The sequence below is a fragment of the Naumovozyma dairenensis genome, chromosome 2 (genome assembly GCF_000227115.2).
Source record: "Naumovozyma dairenensis CBS 421 chromosome 2, complete genome".
Taxonomy (NCBI): Eukaryota; Fungi; Ascomycota; class Saccharomycetes; order Saccharomycetales; family Saccharomycetaceae; genus Naumovozyma; species Naumovozyma dairenensis.
In genome coordinates, this window is record NC_016480.1 from 764,369 (window position 1) to 782,079 (window position 17,711).

Here is a 17,711-nt window from a genome sequence, read left to right on the forward strand (position 1 = left end):
TCATTTTTGTGACGTTACTTATATACTCAGCATACCCCAACAGTTCAACTCAGAAAGAGGCCTTTTTATGACCGTCATATAAACCCGTACCTCCTACACCCATACCTGTTTTTGTTTTGTTCTTATTCTTGGAAACGGAAACCTCAAAATTCAATTTGAGAACGTTAACGCAGAGAACGGCAAATAACGCGAAAAGGAAAGAAAGCAGATTCGCAGTCTTTGGAAAATGTTGAACATGAATTCAATGTCATCTTTCAGAAGATTTAAGCAATTAAAATCACTTGTAATCTCTCTTAAATGATTTTGAATCTTATTTGCTGTTGAATAAAAAGAAAGAAAATCAACCAAATAATACTACAAGTAAATCAGTCAAAATGGGTCGTATGCACAGTGCCGTATGTTATAAAACCTTATGATTATAAATCCAAATATTTTAATACAGACCCTTATCCCATTATTTTTGAGTAGGGCATTTTTTAAATCAAAATATTACGAAGAAAATAATTCCTTTTATTATCTTCTATTTTATCATAGGATCATTGCTACAAATTTTTTATTTGTTTCCGGTGTATGTCAGGGATTGTATCTTTTATTTTAGGATACAATCTTCTATAAGATCTTAAGAACTTTTTGGCATATTAGCTGGGTGATTCCAATTCTATCTTTCCATTATCATTTTCTCGTATTATATTAATGCTTCTTTGAGATTCTTAAATGAAATGTTTGGGACTTTCTTTTACGAGTATTTTTTTAAGAAAATGATAGGGAAAGACATATACCGATGGACAATTTTACTTTTACAAAGCATTCGAGCGCTATAGACGTGATCAATGGAGAAAGTTGATTGTTTGTAGGTTAAGAAATGGTATATCATTCTGAACGCAAATAAAATTTCTTGTAGTAAAAAAAACCTATGAAAAAAATAGTTAGTTAATAATAGTAATTATATTTCTACGTAAAAAGCTTTTATGGTTTTATATTTGCTCTCTCAGTAAATTGGTGAAAGTCTTTGTGTGCTTTAGAGAATACAAGTTCTTGTTTTTACTAACAGTTGGTTTTTAAATTTTTTTGAAACTAATTTTTTTTTAACAGGGTAAAGGTATTTCCTCTTCTGCTATTCCATACTCTAGAAACGCTCCAGCTTGGTTCAAGTTGTCCTCTGACTCTGTCATTGAACAAATCATCAAGTACGCCAGAAAGGGTTTAACTCCATCTCAAATCGGTGTCTTGTTGAGAGATGCTCACGGTGTTACTCAATCCCGTGTCATCACTGGTAACAAGATTATGAGAATCTTGAAATCTAACGGTTTAGCTCCAGATATTCCAGAAGATTTATACTATTTGATTAAGAAGGCTGTCTCTGTTAGAAAGCATTTAGAAAGAAACAGAAAGGATAAGGATGCTAAATTCAGATTAATTTTAATCGAATCTAGAATTCACAGATTGGCTAGATACTACAGAACCGTTTCTGTTTTACCACCAAATTGGAAATACGAATCCGCCACTGCCTCCGCTTTGGTTAACTAGTGTGTTTAATAATTTTATTATTAGTGTTTTCCCATTTTTTGTAAAATATATATGATTACGTATCATGTAATATAAATTTATTAAATCTCCTCTTCAGTTCAACACAAGTTTCTGTTCCAAACTCTGATGATATAGTTGGTGTTAAGCATTCGTACGATTTATTATAAATACGACGTTAAAAAGTATATATGGAAAATCAATGAAAAGAAAGAAAAAATATGGTAGTTGTGTGAGATGCAAGGGAACGGAACAGTAATGAAAAACTTTACTTCTGGCTCTCTCGTTATATCATAAATTATATAGTTGTAGTCAAAAAAAAGGAAAAAGTTACACAATATATAGAAGTGTTTTAACTTTTGAATGAAGCTGCAGTTTGCAGCATCAAATGAAATGGTAAAGGATGGAATGTACGTATGTAGCTTGGATTAGTTCCTTCAATTGAACCACGGGTGGAAAATAGTAATATGGAAGTTCAGAAAGACTCTCTACGCCATTGGATAAGTTGGCCGAGTAAATTAACTCGGAAGATTAAAAATTTTACCTTGTTATGTTATACTAACTTCCGCACTTGACATATTCAGTAGATGTACCAATATTTTACCAGGTACCCCACTGTTTGTCTTCTTTTATGGGTTCGTTTTAGTATTGGCATTGATTACTTTCTTAACACATATCTTGTGTGTCATCCTAAATCATTCTAATACAAGTGCTTTGTGTGAAATTTCATCAGAACGTAATTTTTTTTCAAAAAATGGTTTTAGAGAAACAGTAGCAGAGGAACACTCTGATACCCATGGTTCTCATAATAATTTCAAGGTGGCTCAATGGTGTACTAAGAAATACAAGGTTAACCACGCAATTAAGGAAATTGATACAATCCAACTTCTAGTTTCCATACATTGAGTACTTTTAATTAGCTTGAAATTATTGAAAGTAAAAACAGCAATACAGGAACAATTAGCAGGGACATAAATTCTCTTTAAGTCTTGTCAATATTCATAAGAACTTTGATTAGTCATTGGACGTTTTTTTTGGGAATATAAACTAGAATATTACCTCTGATATATTCATCTTCAGCATTGAAGAACTTTTCACAACTTTCATATGTTATGAGTTCTAACATATAGGTAAGTCCAAGTTCATGCATTTTTTTGAATAAAAATTATAGTACCAAGTTAGAGTTTTTCTTCTTGGGTTGTATGGTGTATCAGAAATCCAATGGTCAATATAGGTAGCATCTACCTTGATGATAGCGTTAACCTTGGAAAAATACTTGAGAGTCGAGATCTTTGTAGCACCTATAGCTAGCGGTGTTGAAGAGCAACACTGATACGATGATTAGGAGCAAGCATTTCATAGCATTAATTTGTTTCCCACGGTTTTCTTCATTCTAATGTCTTAGAAGTGGAAGTAGCTTCATCGTTAGACTTTTGTTATTTTCTTGAATTCAATAGAATTAGAAGTATCATTGGTAATTGTAGTATGAAATTTCACAAAAATATATTTAGTACCATTGTTGCTGTTACTGATATTATATGTATTTTAGAAGAATGGCATATAAAACTTCCAATTGAGCCGTATGTACGTATGTATTCATATATAAACATAAGCATAAGGTAACGCAGACATATATGCTCTCTCTCTCTCTCTCTCTCTCTCTCTATGTATACAGTATGCAATATATAACAATATAATACCAAAACCATCCTACAGGTTTATATATAGGTCTACAATATATATTGAGTAGTAGTGTATATTAAGTATGGAGTGGGGTAGGTGAGTCCACAGGACTCTAATTAACACATCTCCTAATGAAATGAACTCAACTTAGGTTCTGTGCAAGTTTGGACAGTCCACTAATAATGTATGTTTCTACGTGAAGTGCCCCAGTTATATATGTGTATATATAGTCTACGATATCTTTCCATTCTTCCCATATACTATGCTATGCTTATACATAACTTCTTTTGTTTTTTAAATTAATAAAATAGAAGTAAAAACTAAATATTCCATAAATTGTCCTGTAACGTTAGTCTCTCAGAGGTGTGTTCTCTTGTCCCTTTTAGATAACCTCCTCTAAGCAGAGAAGGAATTAATGTGTTAGCCAAGCACAATGGACAGAGACAGACATTTAAGGAGCCTAATTAATTTAATCATCATCTTCTTAGTCTTCTTCTTCTTCTTTTTGGAAGTCACCTAAAAGATTTGGTTTCTCGATCTCAACGATTTTAATTTCTGAAAGCCATTTAGAAAGATCTTGTTCCCATTGCAAATCCTCATGATGATCATCTGTCTTCGTCTCATTAGTTTCGCCTTGAAGTCCTAATTTCTTTAAACCAGCAACCAATGATTTTATATCTTCCTCTGTAGCCTTTTCTCGAAGAAATTCCTCAAATAGAACCACATTATACCGTTCATTTATAGGAGAATTGAATGACGTTATTATATCTTCACCATCCTTATCGTATATATGATTATTAATCAAATGAATGCCAGTTCTTGAAAACAAAGCTTCATTACTCAATTGTAATTGATAAAATTGAGAACATCTAAAATGGAATTTAGAACAAAATCTAGACAAATAAGCGTAAGGATTATTTTCCCAAAGAAATTTCTTAGTTACTTCATCTATACTGAAAGGATCTCTAAGTCTTTCTGGAGATTTATTACATAATGGATATCCACATCTTTTGTTCAAGTTTCTTTCATCAATTAAATTCATATAAATATCTGGAGTAATTAATTTAGCTGTATATTTTAAAGTTGTCTCATCAGCACAATAAGAATCACAAAGCAAACTTATCACTTCTAATGATAACATTTCTGCTTCATTCATGGAAAGTTGCCTATGTCTTTGGTATGGGCCCAAAGCGACCTTTTGTATCGTTTCAATAGTAGTCATAGTATAAAACTCGTAACACAGTCTAGCAGATTTATTCAATTCTCCTTCCTCTTGCTATATCTTTCTAATCATATACACAACAATTGCCTTCCCAAATACACAAGTTGATGTGTTAATTCAATAAATATATTTGAAATAAACCAACTTTAAAGTTATTAAACCTTTCTTGATTTAACAGTGCGCACGTAAATACTATACTGCGGTATTACATAGAATACAGTACAGTTGACTTATATCTGAACAATGGGAAGATCATCGACCAGTTGAACGACACATTGGATAGTGAAGCGGCATTGAATTCGTATTTTTTGATTTAAATAACAATTTGTGGACTTCTGTTTCCTTGAGATAGTAGAGCTTGGTATTATGAAATTATGGTCAAGAAGACAAGAAATAGAAGTGCATCATTCAAAAGAAAACGACAATATGATGTTGGTAATCGATGGAGACAATTAAAAGGCTTAGGAAACCGATTTATCCAAGCAATGGATCATCAAGGATTACGCTCAGATAAAGAAATAGAAATGGAAGGAGATAGTGTTGATGAAGTGGAAATTGAACAATTATTAAATATGATAACCATGCCTATATACTTAGAAAAATATATGTTTTTTACATTATTAGCATGTTTTGATTGCTTCCTATATCATTTCACAGGATTACCAATTAAAATCATTCAAAATCTTTCCTTAACAAGGAAAAACAAAACTATTACCTTTCCTACAGGATTGAATAAGCATAAACAACGGAAAAATTGGTTAACTAAGACTTATAAAGAAAGATGTCTGGTGTTTCTTATTGGAGTATCTTCCATGTTTCTAAGCAAATTGAATACATCAATCATCTATCACCGGATTAAGAGACAAAGTGCTATGAAATTGTATATGCTTTTCAGCGTCTTAGAGATGGCAGACATTTTACTTGCCAGTATGGGTCAAAGTCTTTCTGCTGTAGTGTTATCAAGAATTGGATACGGAAGAAAGATATATCAGAAGGGATTACTAATTTCTTTGAGTGTGATATATATTCTATTACATGGTTATGTCTTGGTATATCAAGCAGTTGCATTGAATGTGGCAGTTAATTCATATTCGAATTCATTATTAACGCTATTATTATCCATGCAATTTGCTGAAATAAAATCGGCTGTCCTGAAGAAATTCGATAAAGAAGGTTTATTCCAAATCACTATTGCAGACGCTGTAGAGAGGTTCAAGCTATTTCTTCTCTTAATGATAATCATATTAAGAAACATTAGTGCCAATCCCATTGGACTTCCGACATCATGGTCATTTAAAAAAAGTTCCACTGTCTTGATGAATTTCTTATCGGGGCCCTTCATCAGTGTCATTGGTAGTGAAATTATAGTGGATTGGGTCAAACATGCATACATAAACAAATTTAATAGAATAAGACCTGAAATTTATGATAAATTTTTCTACATCACCTATAACGATCATACGACCAGTTTGAGGAAGTTTCAAGATAGAATGGGATTACCTATACCTGCCTTTGTTGTATTATTTATAGTTATGGTCCGTCCCACATTATTCCAAATTTTCCAACAATCGAATTTTCCCCTCATAACTCAGAGCATAATAATATTAATTTTCAGTTTTTGGATATTAGTGATGATGAAATTTATCTTACATACAATCTTGGAAAAATGGGGGGTACAAATTCAAAAATCATGGGAGAAGGTGCCTGTTGATACCACTGTTAAAGAGTCACAGTATGTTCCAGGAATGTTATCCGACGGACAAGGTAAAGTAGATGAACTCTCCAGAATGGTGATTCATTTGGATGACAAAATAGACTTCAAGAAAAGCAACCATCCAACGTATCTACCAGAGAGGTCTACAGAACTACCTCCAAGTCTTAATGATAAACGTATTGAGAGAAATTTGAAGAAACCCAATGGGCTTGAAGAGGTGGCTCGATATAAGATGGTCTCCAAGAACATTTGGTAACATTCACACACACACACACACACACACACAACACACAACACACACGCTCTAGCATAGCATCATCGTTGCCATTGTCTTATTGTTCTTTTCTATTGTTGCTTGTTCGTTTGTTTGTTTGTTCGTTTGTTTGTTTTCCCTTAAAATCGTGGCTTGTTATTGTCAAAAAGACGTGAAATTGAAAAAAATTCAAGAAAGGTGCCCCTGAAGATTTCGTAATCAACAACAATAACAACAAATCTATTTACATACATATTAATCATACAAGCATAGATTAATTTAATACATAGCACTTTACAAATAGTTAAGCAAGAGCTTTTCTTAGAGCAGTTGCCAAGAAAAAATAATACAATGCTTTTCAGGAATCTGTTACTTGGTTCAAGGACCAAAGTATTGGCCAAATCGGCAAGTCCGGTCAATGTCTATAAACAACTTACGAAAAGAACAATCTGTTCTACCAACGTGAAATCTTTGAGATTTGATCTAAATCAGAAATCAATGTTAATGAAAACATCTCCATTCACCAAGACCATTCCCCGTTCGTTTTCTTTGTCTTCTAAATTTTCAAATCCTACTACAATCGCTGCTAACGCCACCGCCACCACCACACCAGTCGTCTCTGAAGAATCATTAAAGACAGCTAAATCAGTCGCATATTGGTTAATTGGTACATCAGGTTTAGTCTTTGGTATCGTCATCCTAGGTGGGTTAACCAGATTAACTGAATCCGGGTTAAGTATCACTGAATGGAAACCTGTTGCTGGCACATTACCACCATTGAATCAAAAACAATGGGAAGAAGAATTTGAAAAATATAAGGAATCACCTGAATTTAAACAATTAAACTCTCATATCAATTTGGATGAATTCAAATTCATTTTCTTCATGGAATGGGTTCATAGATTATGGGGTCGTGCTATTGGTGCCGTGTTTATCTTACCAGCTGCTTATTTCGCTGTCTCTGGGAAAACTTCTCGTCATGTTAATAAAAGGTTACTTGGTTTAACTGGTCTATTGGCATTGCAAGGATTCCTTGGTTGGTGGATGGTTAAATCAGGGTTAGATCAAGAACAATTGACTGAAAGAAATTCAAAACCGACTGTGTCACAATATAGATTGACTACTCATTTGGGTGCTGCTTTCTTTTTGTATATGGGTATGTTATGGACTGGGTTTGAAATCTTGAGAGAACGTAAATGGATTAAAGATCCTGCTGAAGCTTTGAAACTTTTCAAGAAATTGGATAATGGGTCCATGGGTCCATTAAGGAAAATTTCCCTGGGGTTATTATTTGTAAGTTTCGTTACTGCTATGAGTGGTGGTATGGTAGCAGGTTTAGATGCGGGTTGGATTTATAACACATGGCCAAAAATGGGTGAACAATGGCTCCCACCTTCCCGTGAACTAATGGACGACAATTTCGCTCGTAGAGAAGATAAGAAGGATCTATGGTGGAGAAACTTATTGGAAAATCCAACTACGGTCCAACTAGTTCATAGAACATTCGCATATACTAGTTTTGCTGCCGTGCTAGCTGCCCATATGTACTGTATTAAATTGAAGCATATCATTCCAAAAAATGCAAATACGACTATGCATGCCTTGATGGGTGTTGTTACATTCCAAGTCGGTTTAGGAATTTTTACTCTATTGTGGTTAGTACCAATCCCATTGGCTTCACTACATCAAGGTGGGGCGTTGGCTTTAGTGACAACTTCTTTAATTTTTGCTGTGCAATTAAGAAAGCCAAGAATGCCAATTAGAAACTTGATTAACAGTTTATACATCCAAAAATTGCAACCAAGTAGCAAGATTCTCAATGAGGCAGCTAAATTCTCTAACAAGGCATTGTAATCGATATTATAAAAGAGTTCGATAGCCCGGGGCTAAGAAACTTTCTTTCTTTCTTTCTTGTATCTAGTGATCGATATATGATGTCTACTTCTGTGAATATTTATTTAAATATCTAAGACTGTATCAAAAAAAGTTATTTAATCTAATTAAAAAATAAAAATAGTGCTATGCTTTTGATTATGATTGTTTTCACTGCGCTTCAATATATATATATTGAAGTATAAAGGGGTGCTTTCCTTCTGCTAGATAGATTATTGATACTGTCCATATTCCTTTCCACAATTGCTAATAACACTTCTTTATCGCTCGAAGGCGTTAATCCTCATCTTGTTTATCGTTTGTCCTTGGAGCAGACTTATAATCTACGGTTTTTCTACTAAAGTTTCGTTCATTGCTGCGACGTTCTTCCGATGACCTAGATGACACATTCGATGTCCACGCAAGCCTAATTGATGTAGTTCAGCCGTATACTTTGCAATCATACAAACTAGGTAAACTATTGATGGCCTCTGGCAAAATCATTTTCATTTTTGATAACAGCATCTAAATGTGTATTCGACATACGCCATAATATGAACATGAATACTGATCTGTAAGGCGCAAATCTTTCTGCGCACTTTTCCATTATATCATCGTCATATATTTTCCAATTAACTTTCTTGTGTTTTATTTTACTTTTCTTAATAACACCTCTTGTACTTATTAGCGATTTTACCAACTCAGGTTTATCAGACAGATATTTGGAAAATCCTCTTGCTATACCTAGATCCTCAGCAGCAAATACATCAAAACGTCTTAACCCTGTAATTAAAAACATTTTAGCTGACCAGGGACCAATACCTTTAATATTCTTCACTAATTCATCAATAATTTCTTGATCGTTATCCTTTCCGTCAAATAACTTCCTTATGTTTTCTTCATTCTCATAAAAATAAGTAGTCAAAGAATCCAGATATGTCATTTTCCGTTGACTTAACCCACACGCTAATATTTGTTTCCTTTCATCATCATCTTTTAAGTCATGATATAAATCCTTATACGTGGGGAATTTATTATCAAAATGTTCAATAAATTTTTTCTTGATACTTTTGGCAGCATGACCACTTAATTGTTGTGCCACTATAACACTTGCCAATCTTGCAAAATAGGATTGTAAAGTATTATCAGCTTCACTAGTTAACAAATATAATGGAGCTTCATGAATTAATAAAGGTTCAAGTAAAGTCGGATCGACTTTGATTATATATTGGCAAGCCTTATTGAATTCTTCAATATGCTTTAAAGCAAATTCTTTAGGTATTTCGGAAGGAAGATCAATCTTGGCATCAACTTTAAGGACTTTTGTTTCTGCTTGAGTGTCTTCGTTTTTTATTGTGGAGTCCTCCAGTTCGACTTCAGCGATTGTTCTTTTCGTCATTATTCTAGGGTACTTTGTTTGAAATATATGCCAGATTATCTTGAGTCTCACTTCAAGTGCGAAAGTAGTGGATGATATAAACTTTTTTTTAGTGACATAACACTTACATATAGATATATATATATATATGATTCCAACCTTACCTTGATGGGACATAACTTGAAGTTTCTTTCACATATGGAAGTTTCGATATATGACCCTCGATCTTTTGATAGTCCACATAGTTATTCAGAATGTTTCCGATGCGTGGCATTCTCGGATCCCTACGGAGTTTTCTTGCACGACACCCTTATTACCAAGAATATGCCACGTTGGTATTAAGCAGTGAAATATGAACAAATTGTCAAAGTAGCTTGTCTCTTTTGAAAGGATTAATTACAAACTGGTTGTACTGCTACGGTTACGTAGACCTTTCTCTTATTTGACATGAATCTATGTAAGTAGTCAGTAATATAAGGATATGAACTTACCCATTTTTAAGACATCTCAACTTGTAAATTGTGCATCATGTTAGGAAGTGCAAAACGGAATGAGAAAGTAAGATATGATTATAAGTCATTAGGAAAATATTAGAGTTGAAAATTATGTACGTATATTCGTAGTATATATAAATATGCATGATTAAATGAATTGAATAATAATAATGTAATGTAGAGGACAAAATGAGATAGAAAAAGTTCATAAAATTGTTCAATGTTTTTTTATTGTATTATAACAATTTTTAGAGCAACTTCTAGAATTAGAGACCCAATTCCCGATTTTTAATTTTCTTAGTTATCTATTCTGGCTCCTTGTATTTTAATTATTGAATTTATCATTGAGAAGGATCACATTTTTTGTTGTTATTGTTAATGTTTGTTCATAGACTACAAAGCTCTTTCAATATATATAAAATATTGGATACCTTGTTGATGCTACTATTATATGATGCAGTTTGTTTGTTTGTTTTCTTCAATTTTTTTGTGATTATTAGTAATTAAAATGCTTAAAAGAATGCCTTATACCAAGGTCCGTCATGTATAGCCAATGCTTCTATATCATAATCTACTGTTCTCTTTGATGGCGGTATCCAAGCGGTTGATTTCCACGGCAGTACTCTTTCTTCCCATAATTCTTGAATTTCTTCTAAACTTAAACCTTTAGTTTCTGGAATGAAGAAGAAAACATAAAAGAATGAAAATACTATACATCCGGTAAACACGTAACCGTAATAGAAATTAATTGCCCCAGTAATGAATGGAGTGAAAAAACTGATTAAGAACCCCCAAATCCAATTTGAGGCACATGCTAAAGCCATACATTTAGATCTAACTCTCAATGGGAATGATTCGGAAACAATAACCCAAGCAATTGGGGCCCAACTTATAGCGTAACAGAAAATATAGAAACATGTGAAGCAAATCATACAAGCACCTGCTCCTTTGGATGGGGAAGTTGCACTATTTGGATATAATCTTGTAACTCCGACCGATGAATAAATGACCATACAACTAATCATAGTCAAACACCCCCATAATAACATGGATCTACGGCCAATTCTATCAACTGTGTATAATGCGACGAAAGTGGAAGCAAAGTTGACTACACCAATAATGATCGAGGTCTGAAAAGAATCTTCTAAACCGACTGATTTGAAAATAATCGTACCATAATAGAAGAAATAATTATTACCAGTCAATTGTTGTAACATTTGTATCATAATCCCCATTATAACTCTTTGGAAAACAGTACTTCTCTTAGAGAATAACTCTCCCCAAGCGGCATTCCCAGCCAGTTTTTCAGATTCTACACTGACCATGATGAAATCCATTTCAGTTTGTACAGCTGGATCATCTGGAGAAACTCTATTTGATCTTGCTATAGATTCTTTTGCCTTTTGTACTTGATTATTTTCACATAAATAACGTGGAGATTCTGGTACAACTGTTAACACTAATATCATATAAAATAGAGACCATGCAAAACTTAATCCTAAGGGTACTCTCCATTGAACGGAATTAGTATATTTCTTTGTACCAAAATTAGTACAATACCCAACGAAGATACCCGCGGTGATCATCAATTGATAAAATGAAACACAAGTACCTCTATAATATTTTGGTGAAATTTCAGATATCAATATGGGACAAAATACAGCAATCCCACCAATTCCAAACCCTGCTATAATTCTACCAATAAAATATTGATACCATTTATTCACAGCTGATATTTGTATAATGATTCCCACCATATAAACCATGGTAACAATAGTAAGTCCCTTCCTTCTTCCATACACATCACCTGCTTTAGATAATACAATCCCACCAATGGCACATCCAATATTCACAATGGAAACCAACAACCCCAACCTAACTCTTGACAATACGTATGTGTTAACCGCTGTATCTAAATGTCCAAACCTTCTAATGAAATCGGTCTGTACAACAAACCCTGAAATGGTACCTGTATCCCAACCAGTCATGAACCCACCAAATGCCACACAAAGACATAGAAGGTTCGCTACTACGTATTCTTTCAATGGTTTCCTTGGTAGTTGGTTTATTCTCGGTATTCGATCACGATCTTCATCATCGTATAGGTAGTCATCCATCATCATATCTAATTCCATGTCTTTATTGAAGTCGTATGTATCCGTTAGGGGCATCGTTAATGGATCTGTGTATTTGTTGTTTGGGTCTGACATGGAATTTGCGTTCTTTTTCTTTTTCTTGCTATTATTTTCGCTATTATTGGTTCCATCTTTGTCTTTTCTGTTCGTTTTGAAATGTAAGAAACCTTTCATTTTATTGCTTTCTTCTGCTTCTTCTTCTTTTGTATTTTATTCTATCTATTTGATTTTTCTAATTCTTTTATGATATACTCAAAGTCTGAAAGACATGCAAAAGAAAAAAAGGAATGTATTGATAAGTTATGGGAATTGCAATTATTTGGTAGCTAAGTCTTCTATATGGATTGAATTGGGTAGGAGTACGCGTACGTATGTATAATTATATGATGCAATGACGGGTTAATTACAATCCTGAGTCCTTCTTCTTGCTATTCTTATCCTTATTCTTATTCTTATTCTTATTCTTATTCTTATTCTTATTCTTATTCTTATTTGTTGTGTTTCAGAGTATTATGTTATGTATACTGTACTAGTGAAGGAAACAATTGAATATGACGTTACTGTATGTCCAGATCCTATTTTAGTTATTTTTTGTTGTTTTTTTTTCCTTACTTCCTTCCTTCCTTCCTTTCTTCCTTCTATGCTTGCTTTTTCTACGTTAAGTACGGCGGCCCGAACTGGTGTGAGATTCTTTGAGACTGAATTCTTCCCGCGCAGTGTAACAAAAAAGCAAAACAAAACAAAACAAGACAAATACAGAAATAGTACCCGACAACGCAAGGAGAGGCAGGGCTTGCGGTAAGACATACTGGGGTAACCAAAAAGCAAAAAACATTAATGTTTCTTTCTGACCGCAGAAGGTTCCTTAGAGGTCCCGACGACCGAGGGGGCGCTTCGTGAAGCTCCCTTCGGAAAAAGAAGATCAGCCCTCACAAAGACCGTGGGGCAAGGTCTTCTACGAAGATAGCTTCTTGGTCGCAAGCGACATCTAGTTTTTAGGGTTTCTATTTGCTTAGATTTAAAGAAAGAACAACAAAGATTTATTAGTCCTTTAACATTTAACAATAATAGGGTTTGGCTTTTAGTCTGCAAGTCATTTCATTTTCCACCCGCCGGAAGGTCTAAAAAATGTATGGAATAAAAAAAGCGAAATATGCATTACACAAAAGGTTAAACTGAAACAGTATACGTAGCCACTTTATTCCCAATTAGGAAAATTGAAAACAATAATAAGGATAATTTTAGACATCATATAGGCAAGGTACTTCAAAAAGTAAGGGGGTGGGTACGTATTATTAATACATCTTATGTAGGGAACTCTCATTAAAAGGAGGAGCCAATAGTTAATATGTGACAGTGTCAATCCTAGGAAGGGGAAGGAATTTTCGTAAATGCAGAGTATGGCATTCCTGGAGCTTGAATTAAATCCTTTCTTAAAGTTAGGAAAAATGCTTGTATGATGATAGCACTTCTATCTAAGAAATAAAAAGATTCATGGAGATTCCTTGAAAGAGAAACTAAGCTCTTTTCACAATGTCACAAGACATAAATACTGGAAGCCTAGCTACGTGAGATCCGAGAAGTGGTTCATATAGGTCATAAATATGTATTAAATAAAACATTAAAAAAAGTATATAAGATTGTTTGTTATTAGTGTCATTGTTACGATCATGACAATCAGAAAAAATGCAATATCGTAGTGGTAGCCGTGATTAGCAGAAATCATAATGTAGACATAAAGTTATCTAATTCTTGGAATCCATGTTCTGTTAACAATTGACTTGGTGGTGATGCAGTTTGAATACTACTTATAGGTGAAGAATTTGACCCTCCGTTAACATTAGTCTCAACCAGATTCTTATCTACATTGTTATTAATATTAAGGTCTGCTTCTCGTATACCACCGTTTATATCATTCAAAATCATCATCTCATTGTTCCTCAGCATGTTAGTTGCATCGGGATTTAAATTCAGATTCGTATTTAGGTCGCTATTATTGTTGCTATTATTGTTGCTATTCTTCAAAGGAGAATTACTATTAGTTCGCTTTGCCGTTTCACTGTCCTTTTTGAACACAAACGTGTCTTCGAAATTAATATTACCAGATTCATCCAAGTTAGTGTTATTAACATTTTGAAAATTGGGATTATTATTATTGTTATTCTTATTGTTTGGACTTTCATTAAATTGAATGAAATTTGATCCTGGAGATATTATATCAGTTTTCGGTATTGTATCAAATTGGAAGCCCGATAATGGTATTTGTAATGGATATTGCCCCTGTTGCGATGATTGTTGTTGTGGTTGTGATGGTTGTGACTGAAACGTGTTGCTATAATCAGTATTAGTTGAGACATCAACCATATCATTGACAGTTGAGTTTGGGAATGACTGAATTGAATTTAAACTAATTTGATCATCTATAGTAGACACAATGGAAGGATTAATCGTGGTTGGGGATGTAGTACTTTTACCACCCATTAGTGCAGATGGTGAAGTATATCTATGATTTCTATCAATACTGAACGATCGTTGTTTGGAAGAAGATAAAGATGTCGATGATAGAATATGTCTAATATTTTCATCATTGTTAGTATTTGCCATATTCATTTGTGATATACTAGGAGTTGGTGAAATCGGACCCCCGCTTTCAGGAATATCCATGAAACTTGGTGTAATGGATAATACTTCTACATTACGCAAAGCACTACTATTATTATTCGTATTCATGTTCATGTTCATATTTAAATTACTCTTGGCTTGTTGCGGCGATACATTTTTCTGCTGTGTCCTCCATGATCTTGATCTCGACGTGCCTGAAGAATGGTGTATACCATTTCCATTACCATTATCATTGATATTACCATGTAATACGTTATTATTCGTATAATTACTATTCGAAAACTCTCTTGACATATTAATATTATTCCTCGTTTGTTTTCTTATATCTCGATTATTGGATGATGGATCCGTGCTATTATTGATACTTAATAATCCATCATTTCTTTCTTGTAATAATAAGTTTGCTCTGGATAAAGTTGATATTGTTGAAGAGTCAGGGAACATATCTAATAATCCATGTTGACTCGAGTTTGTATCCATATTACCATTATTTAGATCGAGTCCATTCAACGTAGATGTATCGAGTTCATTGAGATTTGTTTTAGTGGTGGTAGCTGTAACATTATCATATTGATTTCGATTTAAATTCAAATTTAAATTGGAACATTGTATTGAATATGGATCCCAATCTTCCAATAATAAATTTTTATCAGTAATTTTACCCACACCATTGATGTCAGAAGGAACGTATTCTTCAAGAGGGACCACTACTTCTCCTGCTCTCATTCTTCCCTGGGTGGCGTTATCGTTATTAGTGTTGCTGTTGTTATTATTATTACCATTTTCATCTATGGAATTTATTATCCTACTATTACTATTGTTGTTGGTGGATTGGAATTTCTGTATATTATTGGCAGTGTTAATATTAGCTACCCTCTGTATCAGGTTACTTGAATTCGCGGAATTAATAGAAGCATTATCCCAATTATTTGCGGTAGTAGTATGACGAGAATGATGGTTACTATTATTAGTACTATTCCCCGTTATGAAATTAAAATTTAAATTTGATAAAGGTGGACTTTGAGGTAGCGAAAAATTATGTTCTAACGATTGTTGTGAATGTAATGATGATAAAGATGCCAAAGAAGGTACATGATGATAATCCTTTGAAATTTTCCCTGAACCGATTTCTGAATCCAAATAACTTGATGATATTACACTCGCATTATCAGATAATGGACCACCTGTATTATTATTGGTATTGTTGTTGCCGTTATGATTTTTTTTATAATGGTGACCATGTGCTAATACGAAATTTGCATCCAATGATGCTGAAGAAGGCGCTCTTTCAAATTTTGGTCTATTACTTCTTGCATGTGATCTATTAGCTTTACTGTGATTATTTTTCATTTGATGGATTTCCATCGTTGGTGTATTAGTATCTAAAGTACGGATATCAATAGATGAAGAAGACATTAATTTTTTCTGTTGTCGTGTATACTTGTTACCAGTTGCATTCAAAGTATGATGATATGTACAAACTTCATTAGGTTTAGTATTACAAGTACATTTACCTGACAATAATTGTTCCTTTGCCTTAGCTCTTGCTTCCTCCTTTGCCTTCTGAGCCAGTCGTTTTTTCTCCTGCCTACCACACGTACATGAACCAGGGATATTCCCATTTTTGTTTTTCCTTAACTCTTTACAATATGCACAGGTTGTAGATGGTCTACCTTTAGGTTTGATCATCATTAATGGTTGGTCTGTATGATTACATGTGGTAACTCTATGGCCTCTAATGCATCTTTCACAAGCATACTTCACGCCGTTTATCAGTACCATTTCCTCTCGTTTTCTATTATAGATGCTTGATTTAAGGTCTAGTTCTTTCTATCCTGTATGAACGATTGAATATGTTCAGTTAAGTCTTGTTCGTTACTTCCTGTTAGCGGCGAATTGTTTGTTTATAGTGTTTTGCTATGTCCGATTTAACAAATCTTACTTGAGAAAGTATGAGCAATGAAGTTCTATTACTAGCCACGTTCTGTACTAAGTGATGCTACTTTGTTGCGGGTTTCCAATAATTTCCAGATTATCTTTATAAATTACTTGCTGCTTGCTTGCTATCTTTTTGAAGTATATGACTGATGGTTCAGATGTATTATGTATGGCCTTACTACAGTGAGTGAGTAACGTTAATTTGTCTGTGTTTTTTGTTATTTTTTTCCTTTCCTCTTTGCTAACGTTCTTTTTACCTTGTTTTGAAGACTGACATGTGTCCTTTCTGCGTTGTTTTCTGAGGGATAGCATCCATGGTGTCGGAGGGTAATTATAGAATACGGTATTTTCCACACCGTAACACTAACAAACAAACAAGGGCAAAAGCGGTTTTCCAGTCCGGAGAGAGTTTTGTATGGGTCCCATATTGTTATTATTACGTACTCTCCTTATTCTTCACAAGTTACTAGATTTGGAATATTTTGTTTCCCAATGAATGTAGTCATAGTCCGGTTGATTGATCAGCTGTATCTAACATACTATTGTCCATATTTTCAATAAGCTTCCCTGTTTGCTTTGTTGTCTCTCCGGTTTTTAATTGGTTCATGAGAACCGGCTTTTGGAGGAACAATAAACAGGAGATCAACTTTTTGTTTGCAGTAATACCACCCTTCCCTCTTAAATATATAACTAATTAGCTCATTATTTTTTGTAGTGTCAAAAGCGGTAAATAAATGGTCATCTTTACTGCACTTCTCTCATGACTGGAGTAGAAGTAGAGCGGTTTCCCTCTGGAGATAGTACCGTTCGTCTCAAAATACTTAAACAGTTAAAACCCTTTTCTATTTTCGATTTTAGGACCATCCAATACCTAAA

General features: G+C 33.7%; 7 protein-coding genes across 7 annotated transcripts; 3 read left to right on the plus strand and 4 right to left on the minus strand.

Annotated features, from left to right (window-relative positions):
* Window positions 1-1,284: 1,284 nt before the first annotated feature.
* RPS13 (40S ribosomal uS15 domain-containing protein) lies at window positions 1,285-1,527 on the plus strand (the record flags this gene model as incomplete). The annotated part of the gene is made up of 1 exon (XM_003668531.1): window positions 1,285-1,527. One exon carries the CDS (start codon window positions 1,285-1,287, stop codon window positions 1,525-1,527), a length of 243 nt encoding a protein of 80 aa, XP_003668579.1.
* Window positions 1,528-3,691: 2,164 nt separating this feature from the next.
* RTR1 (RNA polymerase II subunit B1 CTD phosphatase RTR1) lies at window positions 3,692-4,429 on the minus strand (the record flags this gene model as incomplete). Its single annotated transcript, XM_003668532.1, has 1 exon — window positions 3,692-4,429. The coding sequence occupies one exon, from the start codon at window positions 4,427-4,429 to the stop codon at window positions 3,692-3,694; it is 738 nt and encodes a 245-aa protein (XP_003668580.1).
* A 374-nt stretch (window positions 4,430-4,803) lies between these two features.
* Window positions 4,804-6,399, plus strand: EMP65 (Emp65p; the record flags this gene model as incomplete). The annotated part of the gene is made up of 1 exon (XM_003668533.1): window positions 4,804-6,399. The coding sequence occupies one exon, from the start codon at window positions 4,804-4,806 to the stop codon at window positions 6,397-6,399; it is 1,596 nt and encodes a 531-aa protein (XP_003668581.1).
* Window positions 6,400-6,747: 348 nt separating this feature from the next.
* On the plus strand, window positions 6,748-8,250 carry COX15 (Cox15p; the record flags this gene model as incomplete). The annotated part of the gene is made up of 1 exon (XM_003668534.1): window positions 6,748-8,250. One exon carries the CDS (start codon window positions 6,748-6,750, stop codon window positions 8,248-8,250), a length of 1,503 nt encoding a protein of 500 aa, XP_003668582.1.
* A 496-nt stretch (window positions 8,251-8,746) lies between these two features.
* On the minus strand, window positions 8,747-9,823 carry MAG1 (DNA-3-methyladenine glycosylase II; the record flags this gene model as incomplete). The annotated part of the gene is made up of 1 exon (XM_003668535.1): window positions 8,747-9,823. The coding sequence occupies one exon, from the start codon at window positions 9,821-9,823 to the stop codon at window positions 8,747-8,749; it is 1,077 nt and encodes a 358-aa protein (XP_003668583.1).
* An 829-nt stretch (window positions 9,824-10,652) lies between these two features.
* On the minus strand, window positions 10,653-12,449 carry NDAI0B03060 (sugar porter family MFS transporter; the record flags this gene model as incomplete). Its single annotated transcript, XM_003668536.1, has 1 exon — window positions 10,653-12,449. The coding sequence occupies one exon, from the start codon at window positions 12,447-12,449 to the stop codon at window positions 10,653-10,655; it is 1,797 nt and encodes a 598-aa protein (XP_003668584.1).
* A 1,548-nt stretch (window positions 12,450-13,997) lies between these two features.
* On the minus strand, window positions 13,998-16,679 carry HAA1 (Haa1p; the record flags this gene model as incomplete). The annotated part of the gene is made up of 1 exon (XM_003668537.1): window positions 13,998-16,679. The coding sequence occupies one exon, from the start codon at window positions 16,677-16,679 to the stop codon at window positions 13,998-14,000; it is 2,682 nt and encodes an 893-aa protein (XP_003668585.1).
* Window positions 16,680-17,711: the final 1,032 nt, after the last annotated feature.